Source organism: Heptranchias perlo, chromosome 18 (genome assembly GCF_035084215.1).
Source record: "Heptranchias perlo isolate sHepPer1 chromosome 18, sHepPer1.hap1, whole genome shotgun sequence".
In the NCBI taxonomy this organism is placed as follows: Eukaryota; Metazoa; Chordata; class Chondrichthyes; order Hexanchiformes; family Hexanchidae; genus Heptranchias; species Heptranchias perlo.
In genome coordinates, this window is record NC_090342.1 from 51,801,020 (window position 1) to 51,822,594 (window position 21,575).

At 46.9% G+C, this 21,575-nt stretch overlaps 1 protein-coding gene across 1 annotated transcript in view; it reads right to left on the reverse strand.

Annotated features, from left to right (window-relative positions):
• The window catches only part of LOC137334866 (V-type proton ATPase 116 kDa subunit a 4-like), a 99,872-nt gene that overhangs the window by 35,008 nt on the left and 43,289 nt on the right, over nucleotides 1-21,575 (reverse strand). Inside the window, exons 7-11 of the mRNA XM_067999907.1 lie at nucleotides 19,066-19,192; nucleotides 17,276-17,358; nucleotides 10,758-10,851; nucleotides 7,922-8,134; nucleotides 4,124-4,274 (exon numbers count right to left, since the gene is read on the reverse strand). Of these exons, the coding sequence (XP_067856008.1) occupies nucleotides 4,124-4,274; nucleotides 7,922-8,134; nucleotides 10,758-10,851; nucleotides 17,276-17,358; nucleotides 19,066-19,192 (668 nt within the window). The remainder of the gene's footprint in view (nucleotides 1-4,123; nucleotides 4,275-7,921; nucleotides 8,135-10,757; nucleotides 10,852-17,275; nucleotides 17,359-19,065; nucleotides 19,193-21,575) is intronic.

Consider the following 21,575-nt stretch of genomic DNA (forward strand, 5'->3'; position numbering starts at 1 on the left):
TTGGTCTCGCGGCGGACACAGAGGAATTCATCAGGAGAATGAGGCTCTGGGAATTCTTCCACAAATCCCAAGATTTCAGCAGCGAACCCAATGAGATAATCAATGATCTGGAACAGCAGACAGAGGGATCCGCGGTACAGCAACCGAAGAAGAAAGAGTCAAACTGGACTCCTCCAGAGGGTCGCTGCCCTAAGCTTGACATGTATGCTCAAGCTGTCAGGAAACGCGTCAATGCCAGATTCATCAGCCGCACTCACAAGACAGTCCAGAATGTCACCCGAGCACAACGCAACGCCATCAACGCTCTCAAGACCAACCGCAACATCGTCATCAAACCAGCGGACAAAGGAGGAGCCATCGTCATACAGAACAGAACGGACTATTGCAAAGAAGCATACCGACAACTGGACAACCAGGAACACTACAGACGGTTACCCGCAGATCCGACCAAAGAACACACCCACCAGCTCAACAAACTGATCAAGACCTTCGATCCAGACCTTCAAAACATCCTACGCGCTCTCATCCCACGTACTCCCTGCGTGGGAGACTTCTACTGCCTCCCAAAGATACACAAAGCCAACACACCCGGACGTCCTATCGTATCAGGCAACGGAACCCTGTGTGAGAACCTCTCTGGATACGTCGAGGGCATCCTGAAACCCATCGTACAGGGAACCCCCAGCTTCTGTCGCGACACTACAGACTTCCTACAAAAACTCAGTACCCACGGACCAGTTGAACCAGGAACATTTCTCACCACGATGGACGTCTCGGCACTCTACACCAGTATCCCCCATGATGACGACATCGCTGCAACAGCATCAATACTCAACACCAACAACAGCCAATCTCCAGACGCCATCCTACAACTCATCCGCTTCATCCTGGATCACAATGTCTTCACCTTCGATAACCAGTTCTTTACCCAAACACACAGAACAGCCATGGGGACCAAATTCGCACCCCAATACGCCAACATTTTCATGCACAAGTTCGAGCACGACTTCTTCACTGCACAGGACCTCCAACCAACGCTATACACCAGATACATCGACGACATTTTCTTTCTATGGACCCACGGCGAAGAATCACTAAAGAGACTACACGATAACATCAACAAGTTCCATCCCACCATCAAGCTCACCATGGACTACTCCTCAGAATCGGTTTCTTTCTTGGACACACGAATCTCCATCAAAGACGGGCACCTCAGCACCTCACTCTACCGCAAGCCCACAGACAACCTCACGATGCTCCACTTTTCCAGCTTCCACCCTAACCACGTCAAAAAGGCCATCCCCTATGGACAGGCCCTGCGAATACACAGGATCTGCTCAGATGAGGAGGAACGCGATGGACACCCACAGACGCTGAAAGACGCCCTCGTAAGAACAGGATATGACGCTCGACTCGTCGATCGACAGTTCCGACGGGCCACAGCGAAAAATCGCATAGACCTCCTCAGAAGACGAACACGGGACGCAACCAACAGAGTACCCTTCGTCGTCCAGTACTTCCCTGGAGCGGAGAAACTACGCCATGTTCTCCGCAGCCTTCAACATGTCATCGATGACGACAAACACCTCGCTAAGGCCATCCCCACACCTCCACTACTCGCCTTTAAACAGCCACCCAACCTCAAACAGACCATCGTTCGCAGCAAATTACCCAGCTTTCAGGAGAACAGCGTCCACAACACCACACAACCCTGCCACGGCAACCTCTGCAAGACATGCCAGATCATCGACACAGATACCACCATCACACGAGAGGGCACCACCCACCAGGTACATGGTTCATACTCCTGTGACTCGGCCAACGTTGTCTACCTCATACGTTGCAGGAAAGGATGCCCCGGAGCATGGTACATTGGCGAGACCATGCAGACACTGCGACAACGGATGAACGGACACCGCGCAACAATCACCAGACAGGAGGGTTCCCTCCCAGTCGGGGAACACTTCAGCAGTCAAGGACATTCAGCCACCAATCTCCGGGTAAGCGTTCTCCAAGGCGGCCTTTGAGACACACGACAACGCAAAATCGTCGAGCAGAAATTGATAGCCAAGTTCCGCACCCATGAGGACGGCCTCAACCGGGATCTTGGGTTCATGTCGCGCTACACGTAACCCCACCAGCGAATAAAAGTTATCTGTCTTTAATTCAACGGGTCATTTTCTGTCTTTCTCTTCCTTTTGGATGTTTCTCCCTCTCTCTCTCTGTTTTGTGTTCTGGCCGTTTGTGTATTCGGTGGTCCTGTAGGTAACACCTCTCTGTCTGAACACTTTGATTGCCTTGACAACGGGCAGTTGGAAAGATTATCTGTAATCACCAGGTATTGTTCTCTGAATATAAATGCGAAACGTTCAAGGATTTCCACATTCACCTGACGAAGGAGGAAGCCTCCGAAAGCTTGTGATTTTCAAATAAAATTGTTGGACTATAACCTGGTGTTGTAAGATTGTTTACACCAGTTAAACTGGGCATTGACCCACTCCTTAAAGCCTGCTGAGACCTTCCCCCTTAAACCTGTTCCATTAAATTTGCTGGAGACTTCCCCTTTAAACCAACCAGAGACCTGCCCCTTTAATCCTGCTGGAGACCTTCCCCTTTAAGTCTGCTGGCTAAATGAGGGGCAAGCAGCAGGCATCGCAAATCACCCTAAATGAAAACTTGTAACCTTCCTATTTCTGGCAAGCAAACCTGACAGGCCTGACAGTAAACATAAACAGAGTAGCAGGAGGGAATGGGCTCCCTGACACTATTGGAGCAGTGCAGTTTGCATACATAAATGGGGAGATTGCTCATCCTCACTCAGAACAGGAGAGCCATTTGCTGACAGGCCTGACACATGTCAAGGGAGCAGCTCAGATCTGACAGGAAGAGCTGGCAGGACAAATCTCCAGCAGCAGACCGCTGCATCCTTGAATAGCTCTGGGCTTCCTGCAGAGCAAAATTAGTTCAAAGGTCACCTGCTGCCTTCAATAGCTCATCTGTAAATTGCAACAAGGACATGCCACAAACTTCATTATCATGTTATTTTCACTAAAATTATAGAATCATACAGCAGAGAAGGCGGCCATTTGGCCCATCGTGCTTGTGCCAGCTGTTTGAAAGAGCTACCCAGTTAGTCCCACACCCCTGCTCTTTCCCCGTAGCCCTGCAAATTTTTCGTTTTTTTAGTATTTATCCAATTCCCTTTTGAAAGTTACTACTGAATCTGCTTCCATCGCCTTTTCAGGCAGTGCATTCCAGATCATTACAACTTGCTGCGTAAAAAAAATTATTCTCATCTCCCCTCTGGTCCTTTTGCAAATTATCTTGAATCTATGTCCTCTGGTTGCCAACCTCCTGCCAGTGGGAACAGTTTCTCCTTATTTGCTCTATCCAAACTCTTCATAATTTTGAACACCTCTATTAAATCCCCCTTAACCTGCCCTGCTCCAAGGAGAACAGCCCCAGCGTCTCTAATCTCTCTGACTGAAGTCCCTCATCCTGGTGTCATCCTGGTAAATCACCGCTGCACCCTCTCCAAGACCTATTTCAGTACATTTTCTTGAAAACGTTTCTGTGAGCTGGTGAAATCTCGGGAGGGGGATGAGAGGAGTGGGGGGTGGGGATTGTCCGGTTTCTTCCATTTGCGGGTGAATCAGCTTGCGGGGGTGCCCGAAGCCCACCTGGGAAGTCATTTATCATCAGAGGCGCAGTTATGAAGCAAACTTTGACTGCTCGTGTCAAGTCGTCTCACTTGTACTGTTGGCCTTAATACCTTTTCCAGGCCAGCTCCCTCGCATAATATCGTTCACCAGACTGACCAAAACATGGCAAATGGCCACAGAAGTGAGAGGGAGAGAGAGAAAAAAAATCCTAAGTACTTTGAACTGAGGTTATCGCCTTTGTGAAAATACCAGAGGAATTTCCTACGTAGGTGCTAACTTGCTCATCATCATTATCGCACAGTTTCAAGGCATTTGAAATTTGGCCCAAGTCTGTTATTTAAAAAAGGCATTTAACACCTGCATAAAAATAGCAGGGCAATTTCACACAAGCTTGTTAACCAGTTAGTCACTGTTACTGCACAGGGCGCAGTTCAAGGCATTTGAAATTGACCAAGAGTCACCAGGGTTCATTTCTCGGTATGTCCCAACCCCGTATGCGTCCACGATGTTCTGGAACCCAGCCGTGAACTTATTGGTTCTGTTGAAGGTGGGCGGCGCCATGTGGGTCTGCACCACCGTCATGATCGGAACGACACTGGAACCACTGCGCTCCTGAGGGGGGAGACAAAACGGGAGCATTTCATTCAGCGGTCAACTAGAGGCAAGATTTCACTACCGTCAAGGACATCGATATAGGTGACTCCGCTTGCCTGGCCTCCACACAGGCACACACACTCTTTCCAGCAGGTGGTCACTGGATCCGTGGTCAGAAAAGGAACCCTGGCTGGTTGCTCCTCTCCCGAGCCCAGGGGCACTGAGGCCAAATGTAGTGCTCCAACTGCTGCCGCTGGCTGGAATGAGCTAAATCAGAGATTGAAGCTGGGACCTTCTTGTCTCTATGGTTTGGTACTACATTACCTACTGGGCAAGCAGGGTGATGGCCAGTAATGTAGCATTTACATAGAGTTTCCACCCATATAGCCTTCGCCCAGTTTCAGGTTGTTGCTGTACTATACATATCTATACTTCAATATGATGACATTTTCAGTACTTAAGCATGTAGCACAGTGCCATTGTGGCACTTGAATTTTTTTGTCGCTCCAAGTTTCCTCTTTGATTGCTCTGGAGGGACATTGTGACTGTTGAGATTTTGGAGGTCATTGTTAATAAGGGGTTTCATACACTCTTCTTAGGGTGTGTGTGTCTGGGGTCCTCCTAACAAACAAAATAACCAAACCAAGTCGCTGGAAACGGGAATACCTCATTTACCCTGCGAAGTGTCCCGGGATTTTAAAACAGTCTGTCCCCAATAGGTTTTCGTTTAGAGAATCTCCTCCCCCAGGAGTTGAGTCCTACTGGGGCATCGTCCCATGGATTTCATGAAAATAGTCCTTTATGGAGCAAACCTCTGCAAGTTGTAGGCATAACTGAAAATAAAAACGGTTGATACATGAAGCTCCCATGAGCAGGATACTAATTTTTTGTATTAGCAGGGTAAATGAGGTAGTCCCATTTCCAGTGACTTGGTCTGGAAATTCTTTAATAACAATGACCCCCCCAATATCTCAGCAGTCACAATGTCCCTCTAGAACAATCAAAGAGGAAACTTAGAGCAACAAGAAAGTTCTTGCGCCATGAAAGGCACTGTATTGCAGATGTAAAGGATATGAGGTTGCGAACAGTCTCGTGCAGCCTGAGACAGTGGCCAGAGAGGAAGATGGAATTGGTGGCTAGAGTACAGAGTTTGTGTCAGAGGCTGAAGATGATGGCTTTGGCATTCCCAACGTTTGATTTAGGAAATTGCTGTTAGTCCAAGATTGGATGTCGGACTAGCAGTCTGACAACACAGAGGCAGTGGAGGCATCGAGAAGGATGGTTGAGAGGTAGAGTTTGATGTAGAAGCTGACCCGCTCCCCCCACCTGCAGATGATGTTGCCAAGGGGCAGCATGTAGATGAGGCGGGGGGTTAGGGATCAATCAATGGGAGAACCCAGAGGTAACAGTGCGAGGGTGCTAAGAGAAGCCATTGCTGGAGATGCTCTGGTTACGATTGAATAGGTAAGAGTGAAACCAAGTGAGGGCAGTCCCACGCATTGGAGGAGGATAGTGTGATTGAGTGCGTCATAGATTGCAGAGAGGCTGAGGAGCAGTCACAGAGAATGTGGTTCGTGACTTTGATTAGGACCGTTTCATTGCTGTGGCAGGGCGGAAACCTGACTGGAGAGGTTCAAACATGGAGTTTTGGGAGAGATGGGCACAGATTTGGGAGGTGACGACATGTTCCAGGACTACAGTTGAAGAATACAGACCACTTACACCCCTTCTCATCATATCCCTTTTCTCTCTCCAGAAATGGATCCAATTTTCTTCTTGAATCCACTTATACTGTCTGCTTCAATGGCCTTCCCTGGTAACTTACTCCACGATTTTTTTTATTCGTTCATGGGATGTGGGCGTTGCCAGCAAGGCCAGCATTTATTGCCCATCCCTAATTGCCCATGAGAAGGTGGTGGTGAGCCGCCTTCTTGAACCACTGCAGTCCGTGTGGTGAAGGTTCTCCCACAGTGCTGTTAGGTAGAGTTCCAGGATTTTGACCCAGCAGCGATATATTTCCAAGCCGGGATGGTGTGTAACTTGGAGGGGAACGTGCAGGTGGTGTTGTTCCCATGTGCCTGCTGCCCTTGTCCTTCTAGGTAGTAGAGGTCGCGGGTTTGGGAGGTGCTGTCGAAGAAGCCTTAGCAAGTTGCTTCAGTGCATCCTGTGGATGGTACACACTGCAGTCACAGTGCGCCGATGGTGAAGGGAGTGAATGTTTAGGGTGGTGGATGGGATGCCAATCAAGCGGGCTGCTTTGTCCTGGGTGGTGTCCAGCTTCTTGAGTGTTGTTGGAGCTGCACTCATCCTGGCAAGTGGAGAGTATTCCATCACACTCCTGACTGATGCCTTGTAGATGGTGGAAAGGCATTGGGGAGTCAGGAGGTGAGTCACTCACCGCAGAATACCCAGCCTCTGACCTGCTCTTGTAGCCACAGTATTTATGTGGCTGGTCCAGTTAAGTTGCTGGTCAATGGTGACCCCCCAGGATGTTGACGGTGGGGGATTCGGCGATGGTAATGCCGTTGAATGTCAAGGGAAGGTGGTTAGACTCTCTCTTGTTGGAGGTGATCATTGCCTGGCACTTATTTGGCGCGAATGTTACTTGCCACTTATAAGCCCAAGCCTGGATGTTGTCCAGGTCTTGCTGCATGCGGGCACGGACTGTTTCATTATCTGAGGGGTTGCGAATGGAACTGAACACTGTGCAATCGTCAGCGAACATCCCCATTTCTGACCTTATGATGGAGGGAAGGTCATTGACGAAGCAGCTGAAGATGGTTGGGCCTAGGACACTGCCTCGAGGAACTCTTGCAGCAATGTCCTGGGGCTGAGATTATTGGCCTCCAACAACCACTACCATCTTCCTTTGTGCTAGGTATGACTCCAGCCACTGGAGAATTTTCCTCCTGATTCCCATTGACTTCAATTTTACTAGGGCTCCTTGGTGCCACACTCAGTCAAATGCTGCCTTGATGTCAAGGGCAGTCACTCTCATCTCACCTCTGGAATTCAGCTCTTTTGTCCATGGTTGGACCAAGGCTGTAATGAGGTCTGGATCCGAGTGGTCCTGGCAGAACACAAACTGAGCATTGGTGAGCAGGTTATTGGTGAGTAGGTTATTGGTAAGTGCCGCTTGATAGCACTGTCGACGACACCTTCCATCACTTTGCTGATGATTGAGAGTAGACTGATGGGGCGGGAATTGGTCGGATTGGATTTGTCCTGCTTTTTGTGGATAGGACATACCTGGGCAATTTTCCACATTGTCGGGTGGGTGCCAGTGTTGTAGCTATACTGAAACAGTTTGGCTAGAGGCGCGGCTAGTTCTGGAACACAAGTCTTCAGCACTACAGCCGGGATGTTGTCGGGGCCCATAGCCTTTGTTGTATCCAGTGCACTTAGCTGTTTCTTGATATCACATGGAGTGAATCGAATTGGCTGAAGACCGGCTTCTGTGATGGTGGGGATATCGGGAGGAGGCCGATATCGGGAGGTTACCCTTGGAGCAAAAAAGTTATGCCTAACTTCATCATTTTGAATGTGTCTCCATTTGTGAGGTGAGTGTCATTCAGGAGTTGTCTGGTCTATAAACTTGTGAAGTAACCGGTTGCGGGAATGATACATCCTTGATGTGCTACCTTATTTACTGTTCAACTGCTCACCTTCCCTTGGTTGAGTGCCTTCTTGATCCTGTCCATATCAGCTACCGGACACCAGGTCTCTGCGATGAGGCACTGCTGGGTCACATCAATGTTGCACAGGTTCAGAGTATGATAGATCGCCTTCATTTTCTTCACCTTCACCTGCCAGTTTCGTAGGTCCTTCGCTGCTTCCTGCAGCACCCGGCGGCGATGGCTTTCCGCCTGGTTAAGTACCTGAAGAATTAAAAAGTGAATTCTCAGAAGTTTAACAAAAGTCAAACCCAGTTTGTGTTTTAAATTGACAAAATAAATTGGTTTTGAAGGGAAAATGAATAATATTGCAACATATTTATCATCTTCTCATTTTAAGATCTATAACTAAGAGTATCGCAATATCACAAAATAGAGAAGACTACTTGATCCATCTATGTCCGTTCATCCTGAAAGAACTGACAGACCCATACAACATAAATTACTACAGGGACGAAAGGAGATATAGTGAACCACAGGTTGACAATGTGGAGAAGACAATCAACAACGAACATCCTGAAGCTCAAAGACAAAAGGCCAACGATAAAGCCCATCCCTATCTCGAAGGAAGACGTCAACTGGATCCAGCTGGAGACACCAACCTGATTTCCACTGACTTGCTGAGGTGACACAATAAAGGCCGCATTGCTCGTTCCCTTGACATTAATGCTCAAAAGGGTCTTCGACCTTGGATCAGATTGATTCATTGCTTGGATCTAACAAACTGGTTTGTTCCACTGTAAAACTTGGAGGTTCGGCAAAGATGTACAAATTGCTTATATTTCACTATCAACCTCCAGTAAGTTAAGACCGCTCATACATGTCAGTCATTAGAGTTTCAGAACTGATAGTCAGTGATTTGGGGGCCTGATCAGTGTGTCAAGAGTTTGCCGACAAAATTCAGTACAGCTGGGCTCTCTCCCCAGAGTCCCACAGCAAATCCACCCAAATAGGTCCCTGACTCCTCTCCACACTGCTCCCAGCACCAATGCCCAGGACTGCAGATTCTGCATACAGCAGACAGATAGCAGGCAGGATCCTGGACAGGCGCATTAGCCACCGGACTCAAATAGGAGCTGGGAGGGGAGGTGGGGTGTGGAGTGGATGGTAGTGAAAGGGAAGGGGTAGAATGGTTGGCAATGGATGAATAGCGATGGTAGAAAGGGGAAATCGAGATGGGATGGATAGTAACGAAGAGGAGAGGAAAGGGTGATAGAAGCAGAGAGCAGTGCTTGGGGTGAGGAAAAAAATGAGTAAAAAATCTGGGAGTGGCACTTTGGGGTGATGGAGGAAGGAGAGTGCCAACATTAACTGAGAGAGGGTAGGGAGTGAGACATATACAGGAGTTAGATACATTTATTTCCACAAGACTTGGCTCGTGACTTTTCTATTTGACAAGAAAACCAACCAGAGCTTTCCCTAGTTGCTATTTAGCAGCAGTGGTATAAATAAATAACAACGCAATGCTCATTCACCACTAATTCCACTTCATCCAGATCTAAGAATTGTAAAATGTAGCCCCGTTCCACCAGCATTGTTTCAATTTTTGAGAAAGATGCCTTTGTTTTCAATTTGACTTCAAGCTCATGTTGGATCTTCAAAGTATGCAACAGTGATCTTTAGGTAGGTTGTTGTAGGACTGTGGCTATATTTCGCACCATGGCAGAAAGAGTGGATCCTTCCTGTAGCATGGTTTTTTAGGATCCATACAAGTGCTGTAGCTAACACCATCACCCATGCCAGCTGGCAGCGTTTCTGCAGTGTTCTAACCAGCTCCAGTAATTGGGAGTGAAAGCCGCCCCAGAATGTCCCAAAAGTTGTTTGTGTGCATGCATGGGATTTGGCTGGGGCATCAGTGGCTCGTTTGGGTTGTTGTTGCACGTGTATTCAATACTTTGGAGATCTGCAAGAGCAATCAGAAAGTTACGTGTAGGGCAGATTATAGTTTGATTTGATATTGTGGATTGTCATCAGGTTCAAAGAGATCCCACTTACAATGCTTTCAATGGCTTTTGTAATGCTTCTGACCTTGTCCCTCATGCACCCCTCATGAAGAAACTGGAAGCTACGAGAACACATGGTCAAAGCTTAGATTTTATCTGGGATGTGCGCTCCAGCTCCAGGATCTGGGTAGGGGTAGATGGGTGACTCACTGAACCTATCTCTCTCAAAAAAAGGATGAGGTGAGGTTGTCGAATGTCACTCATCTTAGTCAATGTCTTCACCAATGGCATCATAAAGGTCGGCCTCAGTGTGTTAGTTTCTGAAATGTGCTCCTTATTGCAGGTGATGCTGTCTTGTTGGCAGACTCGCCTTGGGATTTAATGCATTCAATCATCATTATTTTTGGCTTCGAAAGCAGAATTAAACTAGACACCAAGTGCTAGAAAATCTAGTGGGAAAAAAAAAGTAAAAAATCCCAGGATATGGATGTCACTGGCAAGGCCAGCATTTATTGCCCTTGAGAAGGTGGCGGTGGGCCTTCTTCTTGAACCGCTGCAGTCCATGTGGTGAGGGTTCTCCCGCAGTGCTGTTAGGTAGAGTTCCAGGATTTTGACTCAGCGATGATGAAGGAACAGAGGTACATGTCCAAATCAGGATGGTCTGTGACTTGGAGGGGATGGTGTTCCCATGCACCTTCTGCCCTTGTCCTTCTGGGCAGTGGAGATCCCGGCTTTGGGAGGTGCTGTCGAATTAGGTGCAGTTACTCTGACCCTGACTGAGCGTAACAGAGGCAACAATTGGTGAATGGTGCTCAACACACAAACAGGATCAGGAGTGAGGTTTCTAGCCCAGATATGGCCACTGCCCCTGGTAGCTCACTTACTGTATTTAAGTCCTCAATGCGTGTTTTCACACCAGCAGCCATTTCTCGACGCTCGTTGGCAGATTCGGGACATGGGTACACGGTAGCACGGAACCTGAGACAAACCAGAGAGAAAATCATTACCTTTTTAAAAGAAAAATTCATTCTCAAGATGTGGGCATCGCAGGCAAGGCCAGCATTTATTGCCCATCCGCTAGTAGCGGGTTGATACAACTGAATGGCTTGCTAGGTCACGTCAGCGGGCAGTTAAGAGTCAACCACATTGGTGTGGGACTGGAGTCACATATAGCTGAGAAGAATGCCAACTTTGAAGCACTCCCAGAAAACTGGCGAGAGACTGAAGAGAAGGAAAATGACTTCAAACGCCTAATGTTTTATGAGTTTTCCGCCGTTTGTGTAAAATATTTTTCTACATTGCTATACAGAACTGTTTATATTTGTGTAAATCAATATGACAGCAGGTTTCCTTCCCTAAAAGGACTTTAGTGAACCAGTTGGGTTTTTACAACAATCCAACAGCTTCATAGTCACCTTTACTGATAATAGCTTTACATTTCCAAATTTGTTTTTCAATCTGAATTGAAGTTTTCAAAATGCCATGGTGAGATTTGAACTCCCGATCTCTGGATTATTAGTCCAGGCTTCTGGATTAGTAGTCCAGTAACATAACCACTGGACTACCTATTTGCTTGAATGCATGTTTGGCACTTATTTTTCAATCAACCCAATTCAACACCAGATCACATTTACAGCTATAGTAACCATCTTATTAGAGTACCAATTTCACACTTAGATCATTGTGTTGTCCCGCTGTCACAATCTTTCCAGTCTCTCTCTATCTTAGTGAAACAGCTATGCTCAGTGCTCCTCTCTTGCTCCTCCTGACCTGCAAATATGACGCCAGCCATGCTCTTCCTGACATAATTACAAATAAAGAATGGGAGTTAAAAAAAAATTCCGACTGGGAGCGAGATTAAAACAAACAGAAATACGGGCAGCAGGACTTGAAAGGAAACAGCAGATGTGGTTAAAAACAGAAACACTGGGAGTGCCACTATAACAAACACAAATACTGGAAGCGGCAGTAAATAAATAGCTGGAGTGACAGAAAAAAACCCCGACAAACATAAGAGTCAGGCTAAAAATAAATCGTGACCTATAGTTACAAAATAAATGCTGAAAGCAAGAGGTAAAAGGAAACAGCAGAGCTACACTTAAAAACAAAAACACTGGGAGCAACATGAAGAAAATACTGGGAGCCGGGCTCAATAAAAGCCCACAAATACCAGGAGATAGAGAACAAATTTGGAGAGGGACAGTCAGAATAGAATAAGAAAAAAAGAAAGAAAAACTTGCATTTATATAACGTCTTTCAAGACCTCAAGACGACTCAAAGTGCTTTACAGCCAATGAAGTACTTTTTGAAGTGTAGTCACTGTTATAATGTAGGAAACACGGCAGCCGATTTGCGCACAGCAAAGTCATAGTATCATAGTAGGTACAGCACACAAAGAGGCCATTCGGTACATCGTGCCTGTGCCAGCTCTTCGAAAGAGCTATCCAGTTAGTCCCACTCCCCTGCTCTTTCCCCATAGCCCTGTAAATGTTTTCCCTTCAAGTATTTATCTAGTTCTCTTTTGAAAATTACTATTGAATCTGTTTCCACCATCCATTCAGGTAGTGCATTCCAGATCATTACAGTTCGTTGCATAAAAAAATGTTTCCTCATGTCACCTCAGGCTCTTCTTATGATCACCTTAAATCTGTGTCCTCTGGTTACCGACTCTTCTGCCACTGGAAACAGTTTCTCTTTACTTACGCAGTCAAAACCGTTCATGATTTTGAACATCTCTATCAAATCTCCCCTTAACCTTCTCTGTTCTAAGGAGAACAACCCCAGATTCTCCAATCTCTCCACATAACTGAAGTTCCTCATCCCTGGTACCATTCCAGTAAATCTCTTCTGCACCCTCTCTAAGCCCACAAACAGCAATGTGATAATGGCCAAATCACCTGCTTTAGTGATGTTGGTTGAGGGATAAATATTGGCCAAGACACAGGGAGAACTCCCCTGCTCTTCTTTGAAACAGTGCCATACCATCTTTTATATCCACCTGAAAGAGCAGACGGGGCTACGGTTTAACGTCTAATCTGAAAGACGGCACCTCCGACATTGCACAGCTCTTTCGGTACTGCACTGAAATGTCAGCCTAGAATTTGTGCTCAAGTCTCTGGAGTCTCAACCTTCTGACTGATGGGTGAGAGTTCTACCCACTGAGCCACAGCAGTTAATGAGACTCTGAGGTCATGGGCTCGATATTAGCACCCGCTATCGGGTGCGTTCCTGGCGGGGGGGCTCCGAAAATCGGGGATTCTCGGGGGGGGTCGGGAGCCCGGCTCCAACCCGCCCACTTCCGGGTTCCCCATAGACGCGCTGGCGTGCGCGCGCAGCCCCCGCATGTGGGAATCCCACAGGCAATTAAAGCCGGCGGGGTGCCACTTAACAGTATTTATTCTGGTATTTCAGGTCATTAACAGACCTGATTAAGGGAATATTTCAGGAGGGTTGGGATTTTACAAACAACGGGGACTGTTTCCCGTACTGGGGGAAACACTCCCAGTTCAAATGGACGTGTTGCAGCTATCAGCCTGTGGCAGCTGCAAAGGTCCATTTGACAGGTGGGTGGGGGGGGGGGAGACTCTCACTCATTGCAGGAGGCCACTCTGTCACCTTGGACAAAGTTTGGCCTCCACCACCCTCCTCCTAACAATAAAATTCACCAACTTGCACACTTACCCCGGTGTCCAGACACATGTACCTACCTTGCAGACCCCCTCAGATGTACATCTTCCGGATGGGGGCCGCCGTAGCTGCAGTCATGACCTCCTCGGAGGGCGAACAGCATCAACAGCCTCGCCGGCCACGCCGTCCACCTCTGACACGTGGAGCTCCACAACACAGTGCTGTGACACATCCACCTGTACAGCAGGAGGGAGGGCAACCGCAGAGAGAGATGCGTCGCAGAGGGCACTACCCTCGCCACAAGGTCCACAGACCGAGGCTCAGCTTCCTGGACCTCTCTCAGCAGCAGTGCATACGGAGGCTCAGAGTCACTCGACATGTAGTCGTGGACATCTGCAGCCTCCTTCATGCCGAGCTGCTCCCGGCTGGCCCGAGCACCATCTTCTTACCTCTCGTTGTCAAAGTCACCACTGCCCTCAACAACTTCTCCTCCGCTTCCTTCCTGGGACACAGTCGTCTGCACAAAAGAGCCCTGCAAATACACCTACACCCACTCTGCAGTGACACAATGGGTAGCATCAGGTGTGGCTCTTCATAGTGATCCTCAGGAAAGGGCATTATTGCACAAACCTGACAAGATTCGCAAAGACGTGGCAGTAGTGGTGCCAATATAATATATGATGTGAGTTGGTCAGAAATTAAATATAAGTAAAAACCATGACAAACCCTCAAACACCCTTGTGCATCCCTTCATGCTCACGACACGTTTGCCTTACGCTGCCTACTGCACATATGCGATGCATGCCCTGTGGCTGCAGCGCAGGTTGAGTGAGGCTGATTGTGAAAGAGATGCATGAGAGGGTGAGTATGAGATAGAGCCATGAGATTGTATGAGGATTGGGTTGAGTGGTAGTGGCGGGATGAGTACTGGCGAGGTAAGTGCAGGTAAGATGAGGATGAGCTTTGAGTGTGTGTGAGGGGTGATGTGACAGAGTAGTGTTGGCAGTGCAGAAGGTGGTGTGGGGTGGGGGCGGTGATGTGGCAGACAGAGTGTAGGGGAATGAGTAAGTGTACTCACTTTGGCTGACCTACTTAGGTCATTGCAGCGCCTCCTGCACTGTATGCAGGTGGGCGATATGTTGGTGGTGCAGGTGACCTCCTCTGCCACCTTGAGCCAGGCCTTCTTGGTGGCAGAGGCAGGCCGCTTCCTCCCACCCGCCGGGGGGAAGATCTCTGTCCTCCCCCTCCTCCTCACCCCATCCAATAATACCTGGAGTGAGGCATCATTAAACCTGGGAGCAGTCTTCCCCCTGAGCTGCTCCATGCTGTAATTTTTCCTATTTCTTGCAGCATCAGTCAGTGGAGGACTGCCCCTTTAAATAGAGCTCCTCCAGCTGACAGAGCTTACTGAGCATGCACAGCCCGCCCGACACGCAGCTCAGCAGCGGGGAACCCTGAAGACCAGGTAAGTGGATCCAATTAGCCTGTGATCACGCTCGGGGCAGACGAATTTCACCGGGCGCGTTACCCACGCGCCCAATAGACCCCCCCCCACCCCGCTGCAAACCCGCCGCCCTGCTAATATCAAGCCCCATGTCTTGGTTTTTGTTAGAATCAAGAAGTGAGAACAGCCTTGTTACAGAGAAGCCCTGGACTCATCCCACCTGGAAACATGTACCCTCCCCTAAAAACACAAGACAAAATGTTCTCATAAATAAACGTTTTGACAGCAAAATGCTTGAATTTCTCTCCCACAGTAGCCATATGTCATAGAATCATGTCAAGAAGCATAAAGGTGTCAAACAAAGACGTGTTGTGTTTCTAGTTTTGTCTCATCGAGAGGAAGGGCTGCATCCCAGAAACTGTTGAATTGGTTTGTAACAACCGGTCATCTGCCTCCACCCATTTGACCACCTTTGCCAAGTTCTTCATCAGCGAGCACTGGTTGCTCTCCTCCAACATATCTTGGCATGTGATAGCTGAAAACTGCTTCACATGGAAAACTGTTTGTAAACAAAATTAAAACTCACCGCACAGCGCTCTGAAATGGGATGACAAGCTTTTTTTTTGTCAGCTCTCTGCTCAAGTTAATGTCTTCTGGGAAACCTTAATTATGCATTTTTATTTTTAGAACTGGAATACAGGAGGATTGCTAAGAGTTCCGTTTGGGGCTGTCACATAACATTAGCAGGCACTCCATTAATTTCAATCTGTCATGTAACATTGCACTTATAGCAACACCTTGTGGTGCAGTATCTTTGGAATCTTGAGACCACTCACCCTTTTTAATATATAATAGATGGGCGAGCTCAAACAGGGACCCACATTCTCAGATTGCCATTCTCCCCATTTTACTTCTGCACTGAGCTGACAGACCCTATTGGGCTGCATTGTTGGCCAACAGGTTGAAGCGCCACATTCTGAGCTGCCTCTGATGGAAGCTCCCAAACGGCATGAAAATCTGGACCTTCAATTTCATAAGAGTTCGCCTCCTTTATATTGCCGGGCGGTAGTAGCCGTGAGTTTACGGAGTTAGTGGTGGTCGTGATGAACCACCAGAAGTACATGCAGTTGCGTCATAACCAGCAGCTCTTACATTGTTCTGCCTCAAGAGAGGCTTCTGAGAGCCTCGTGGGAAAGTTGTATTGTGCTCCCCTTAGGTTCCACCTTCAGCATGATGTCCCCTTCTGGTCACTGACGTGCATGGGATACATCCGAGCCACAGAAGCAGTGCAGAGAAGGGTCACAAGGCTAATCCCCAGTGTCATTACAGAGTTATCAGGATAGGCTGGAGAAACCTCAGGCTCGTCAGCCCTGAGGAGCTAAACCACAACAACAGTACAAACTGGTAAAAGACAAGCTCAGGACTGATGTTCGGAAGAAATATTTCTCACAGAATGATCAACACTTGGAATGATTTTCCCGGAAGGGTAGCAGAGACAAAAATGTTGGGATCATTCAAGGAGGTAGTTAAGTGCTGTGATTGGGGAACCACATGAAAGGATGAGCTAGTTGGGTCAAATGGCCTGCTTTGTCCATACTTATCTTTGCGATCTTACCATAGAAGTGGTACTGTGAGTAGGCTGCTGGTGGAACACTTGTTTCTATTGAGTGCCAAAATCATCATTTTGGCCAAATATTATCAGGCTTGGTTTATCAGATTCTTATTAACACACACATCTGGAGATACAAAATGATTTTCTCTGATTACCCATCATTTCCCACTCTAAATGTACTTCACAGTACAAATACCTAGTCCCCCAAATGGAATCAACACAATCCCAGCCATCAGCTCTCCCACTCATTAAAGCACATGGTTTTCAGATGACAGCATTACTCAATTTTAATCCTTGTGGAGACCCAGAATTGTATTTACAGCAATGTATCTCCCAGATTGTTCAGTGTGCTGGTGAGTATCGTAAACAGTTTGCTATTGTTAACCAGCTGTGATTATGGGCAGTTAAGTCACACTCAAACTCGGGATCAGTCTCTTTGCTCTCCTTTGTGCTGCAGCAACCAGAATTGGACTCGGTACCCCAGGTGACCAAGGCATAGCACAGCTTCAGCATGACCTCTGGCCATTTTGGCATATTTGCTAGCAGCTTGATTACATCGGATTCTTTGGACCCAATTTCAAGAAAAGAAAACCTGAAAATCAGAAGCCCGATCTGTGGCCCTTGGCCCTTCGCCTTAGGTTTCCCAACTTTTAAAAAAGAGAGTCCTGCAAGGCGCTGGCCGTGACATTCTACCCACAACATTGAAGTGATCACCTCACCCATCGCAAATCTTCTTCACTTTGTGCCTCAGCTGCTCCCCTTGAAAGAAGATGATGAAGACATTCTTCTGTACCTCCACGAGCTGCAAAACATAATAATCCATCATACAAACATCGAGAAGGATTTGAATTTATGCAGCACCTTACCACATCTGTCAAGGACATCTCCAGGTGCTTCACATGCAGTCAATTACTTTGACATGCAGTCACAGCTCATGAGTTGGTATTCAAAGCAGTCAAGGTCTTACAAACAGCAACACGATGAATGATCAGTTAATCTTTTTTGGTCGTGTTGGTTGAGAGAGGAACATTGTCTAGGAAACTAGGAGAACTCTTCTGTTCTTCTTCAAATATTGTCATGGGATCTTTAGAATTCAGCCGAATTGGGAGGTGGGGCCTCGGTTTAACGTCTTGTCTGTAGGAAAGCACCCCCCACAATGCAGCACTCCCTCATTACTGCACTGAAGTGTCAGCCTGGATTATGCACCCACATCCTAGAATTGGGCTTGAACCCATGACCTTCTGATTCAGACGGGAGAGTACTACCAACTGAACCAACTAGACGCAAAACCGACAGCTTACCTCAACTCATTTTAAATTTGCTCTACTTCAAAACAGACCAGTTGCAGTGGGGGCGTAGAAAAACAAAAGCCCCAAATGCTAAAGACCTGAAACAAGAAGAGTGCAGGTCAGTCAGCATTCGAAAGAGCAAAGACTAGTAATGTTTCTGGTAGAGACCTTCCCTCTTTCTGACAGTGTGTTCCACTCTTGATCTTTATCTCCTGCTTCTTCCTCCCCTCTTTGTTTTGGTTACTTCCATTAAGGGACTTTCCTCCTGGCCATGTCAATTCCGACAAATGCTCTCCACCCAAAACATGAACCGGTACTCTCTTTCAGATGTCAACTGCTCTGCTGTGTATTACTTGCATTTTCTGTAGACTCCAGTGGAACTGTGTTATATCCAATAGGTTGAAGAAAATCTCAGGCATGACCCAAACAGGGGCCAAGATGAGAACATTTGCAGCTTTCCAAATGTTGGCACAATGTTGAGCAATTATCTAAAGCTCCTATCCCTTTAGGAAGATAGCTCCTTACAACCCCAAAAAAAACCAAAAATAATTAATTGCACGTGAAACACTTTGAGATGTTCCTGAGAAGCTTGATAAGGTGCTACATAACTTGGTGGTTCTCCCGATCAGTTGCTGTAACTTAAGTGGGAACCCCAGATAGACCCATAAACGGGGTTTCTGCTGAAGTTACAATGGCTGATCAGGAGAAACCCTGACGATTTTCCCGGCCACGTTTTTAACCTCCGAACTTTTGGCGGCCGTGCCTTCAGCCATCTAGGCCCTAAGCTCTGGAATTCCCTCCCTAAACCTCTCTACCTCCCTCTCCTTTTTTAAGACCCTCCTTAAAAACTAACTCTTTGACCAAGCATTTGGTCACCTATCCTAATGTCTCCTTCTTTGGCTCAATGCCAACCTTTGTCTGATTACGCTCCTGTGAAGCACCTTGGGACATTTTCTTATGTTAAAGGTGCGAGATATGTGCAAGTTGTTGTTGTTAGACAAGGCTGAAGAAACAAATTCACAATGAAGGGAGGAGCAAAGTGTTCTGATGAAGGGTCTGCAACCAAATAGTTATCCTCTCTTTTCAGGTACATGTACATGCTGCATTTTCTCTCATTTCAGATTTCTCGCATTCAGCTTTTTCCATTGATCTCGACATTAGAATTACTATTAAAAGATTGTGTATTTTCCCATTCTTGAATTAATTTAAGAATTCCTTACAGTGCTTGGATCTTCCAAGGGAACTTCCATCTCTGACTGCTTCATGTAGACATTTCCTCTGCAAGCTCTCCAGAGCAGCCGTTCGAAGGCAGCCATTCTCTCCCTTCGGATCACACCAGCTATAAACCTGAAACATCAAATGACGTATGAACATCTTGGAGAGACTTTAAATTATGGTGTGGGATCGTACTTTGAGACATGTACAACATGTTAACTTTGCTCCTGCTCTGTTATTCAGGTTACAGGGCTGTGGTAATACCCAATGCATGTTCAGGGGTTCACAGCAGGGAATTAGGAGCATGTAGGGAAAGAAAATAAAGCCTTTTAGACCTCAGGATGTACCAAAGCACTGTACAGCCAATGAAGCACTTTTGAAGTGTAGTCACTTTTGTAATGTAGGAAATGTGGCAGCATGCTCCCACAAACAGCAATGTGATAATGACCAGATAATAAGCACATAGGCATCGAGCTGCATAGTACAATGGAACGTCCTCGTCTTTGCTTTAATTGAAAGTGACTGGAATTAAGAGAGAAGAAAAGCCAGCCAGTGTTCCTATTGCTACTGGAAAGTGTGTAGGCATTGGGCACAGCTGTTAGTATGCTGACAATCTCTCTCCAGGCTCACAGGTGAAGAACAGTCGATTGGGTGAAATTGCGGAGAGCAACCGGCACCTGAAGATCTAAAGAGCGCCTTCAGGAGAGTAAGACGGGAGAAGATGGAGAAAATAAAATTAAAAAGGGAATTCTTCAGAATGTCAACACTAGTGACACAGCAGCTGCTTTCTATTAGGTCACTTGATCAAATTTTGTTTGATAACGCTCCTGTGAAGCGCCTTGGGACATTTTACTACGTTAAAGGCGCTATATAAATGAAAGTTATTGTTGTTGATCCAGCTATGCGACAAGTCAATCCCACTGAGCTGTTTGAGAGCCACTTACCATTTTGAGACAGTGCCATCAGAGGGTACAATAAAACAGTGGCAACATTTTATAGCATGGCACAGCAGTGAATCAGGGAGTGGGAGGCAGCTGCAGTGTCAGAGATGCTGAACTCAACTTAATTCGGATTCCTGGAACCCTGCTCTCTCTTTCCCCATCAGCAGAATCGCAGACCCATGAAAAATTCAGCCTATGAACCTTCAAGTCAAAGGAGCCGGATTTAGTGGTGTGAATGAAAGAGCCCGTAAATGAGCGCCAGTATAAAAGCGCCCGCAGCAGATGGGACTTGGGGGGAGGCACTAAACATCAAACAAGCATTTGTCACACAGGGAGCTGGCGGGGGAGGGGGGGGGTCAGAAAGACCATTCCCCAATGCTGCTTTTGTGGTGGGGCACCAAGCAGGTCACCCTTCCCCCACACGCTGCAGGGAAATCAATACAAAAGTAAATTAGGAAATTTTCACTGGCAATGAAATTTCATTATATGAATCCTAACCATGCTTATTTTTACTGGGTTTAATTTCTGATTAAATTAGCATACAGCAGGCAGTCTACTGAATTCTTACATGTCTTGTTGACATATGCTGTCAAATTTTAAACATCCGTTGCTCTACACGATGTCTTTTAGTCAGCTGAGTGTCTAACAGGCATGGAAACCCATTACCCTGCTGAAAAGTCTCCAACCCAAACTCGACAGAAATGTAAACGGGTAGAGTTGCTGTTTGCCCAATACGGAGTGCTCGTTCTCTGTCTCTTTGTCTGTTGGGACACTCCCCACTCACACAAGCCCAGAGAGCTTAGGTTCAGGTTGGCAAACACCAAAGCTTCTGGACCCCCAAGTTTGTGCAGGCCGTTGGCTGCGATTTAAACAGCTAAGACCGCACAGCTCCTTGCTGCTTGTTCTGGTAGGCCCACTCTATTTCTAATGGCATTGGCTTGCAGGATTTATTTGGAATTAAATGTCTCACTCCATGTCACATTATAAGCCAGACTGGTTAATCAATATTCAGTAGAATTCTACGAGCCTGCCTGGTTCAGGTATCAGATTCCTGGGTCTCCTATAGAGGGTGGACAAGTCGCATGAAGCTTGCCAGTACTTAGGGTTGCCAATCCTCCAGGATTGTTCTGGAGTCTCCAGGAATTAAAGGTTAATTCCCTGGACACTGCTGGGAGTAAACCCAGGAGAAAAATCATCAGGGCACTAAAAAACAATGATGTATTTTTTTCATTTTCTTTGAATACTTTTCTTTATCAGTTATGAAAATATTTGAGATGGGGGTAAAAAGTGCTGTTTGACCAACAGTCAAGAATCATCCAATTGGTTAACAAAGAGCCTGTTGTTCGCTTTGCAATTGGCATGGGAAGGTGGTGCACCGCGAGTATGGGTGCGCCGTGCAACCAATGGTGGGAGTGTGGGGGCGGGGCAGTTGGAGGCAGGAGGTCGAGAGATGAAATCTCTAGGAATACATTCAACCAGAGTTGGCAACCGTACCAGCACTCTGTGCAGGCTTCTCACTGGATAAACTTCAGCTGTACCCCTGCACACATTTGGGGGTCCAGAAGCTTTGGTTC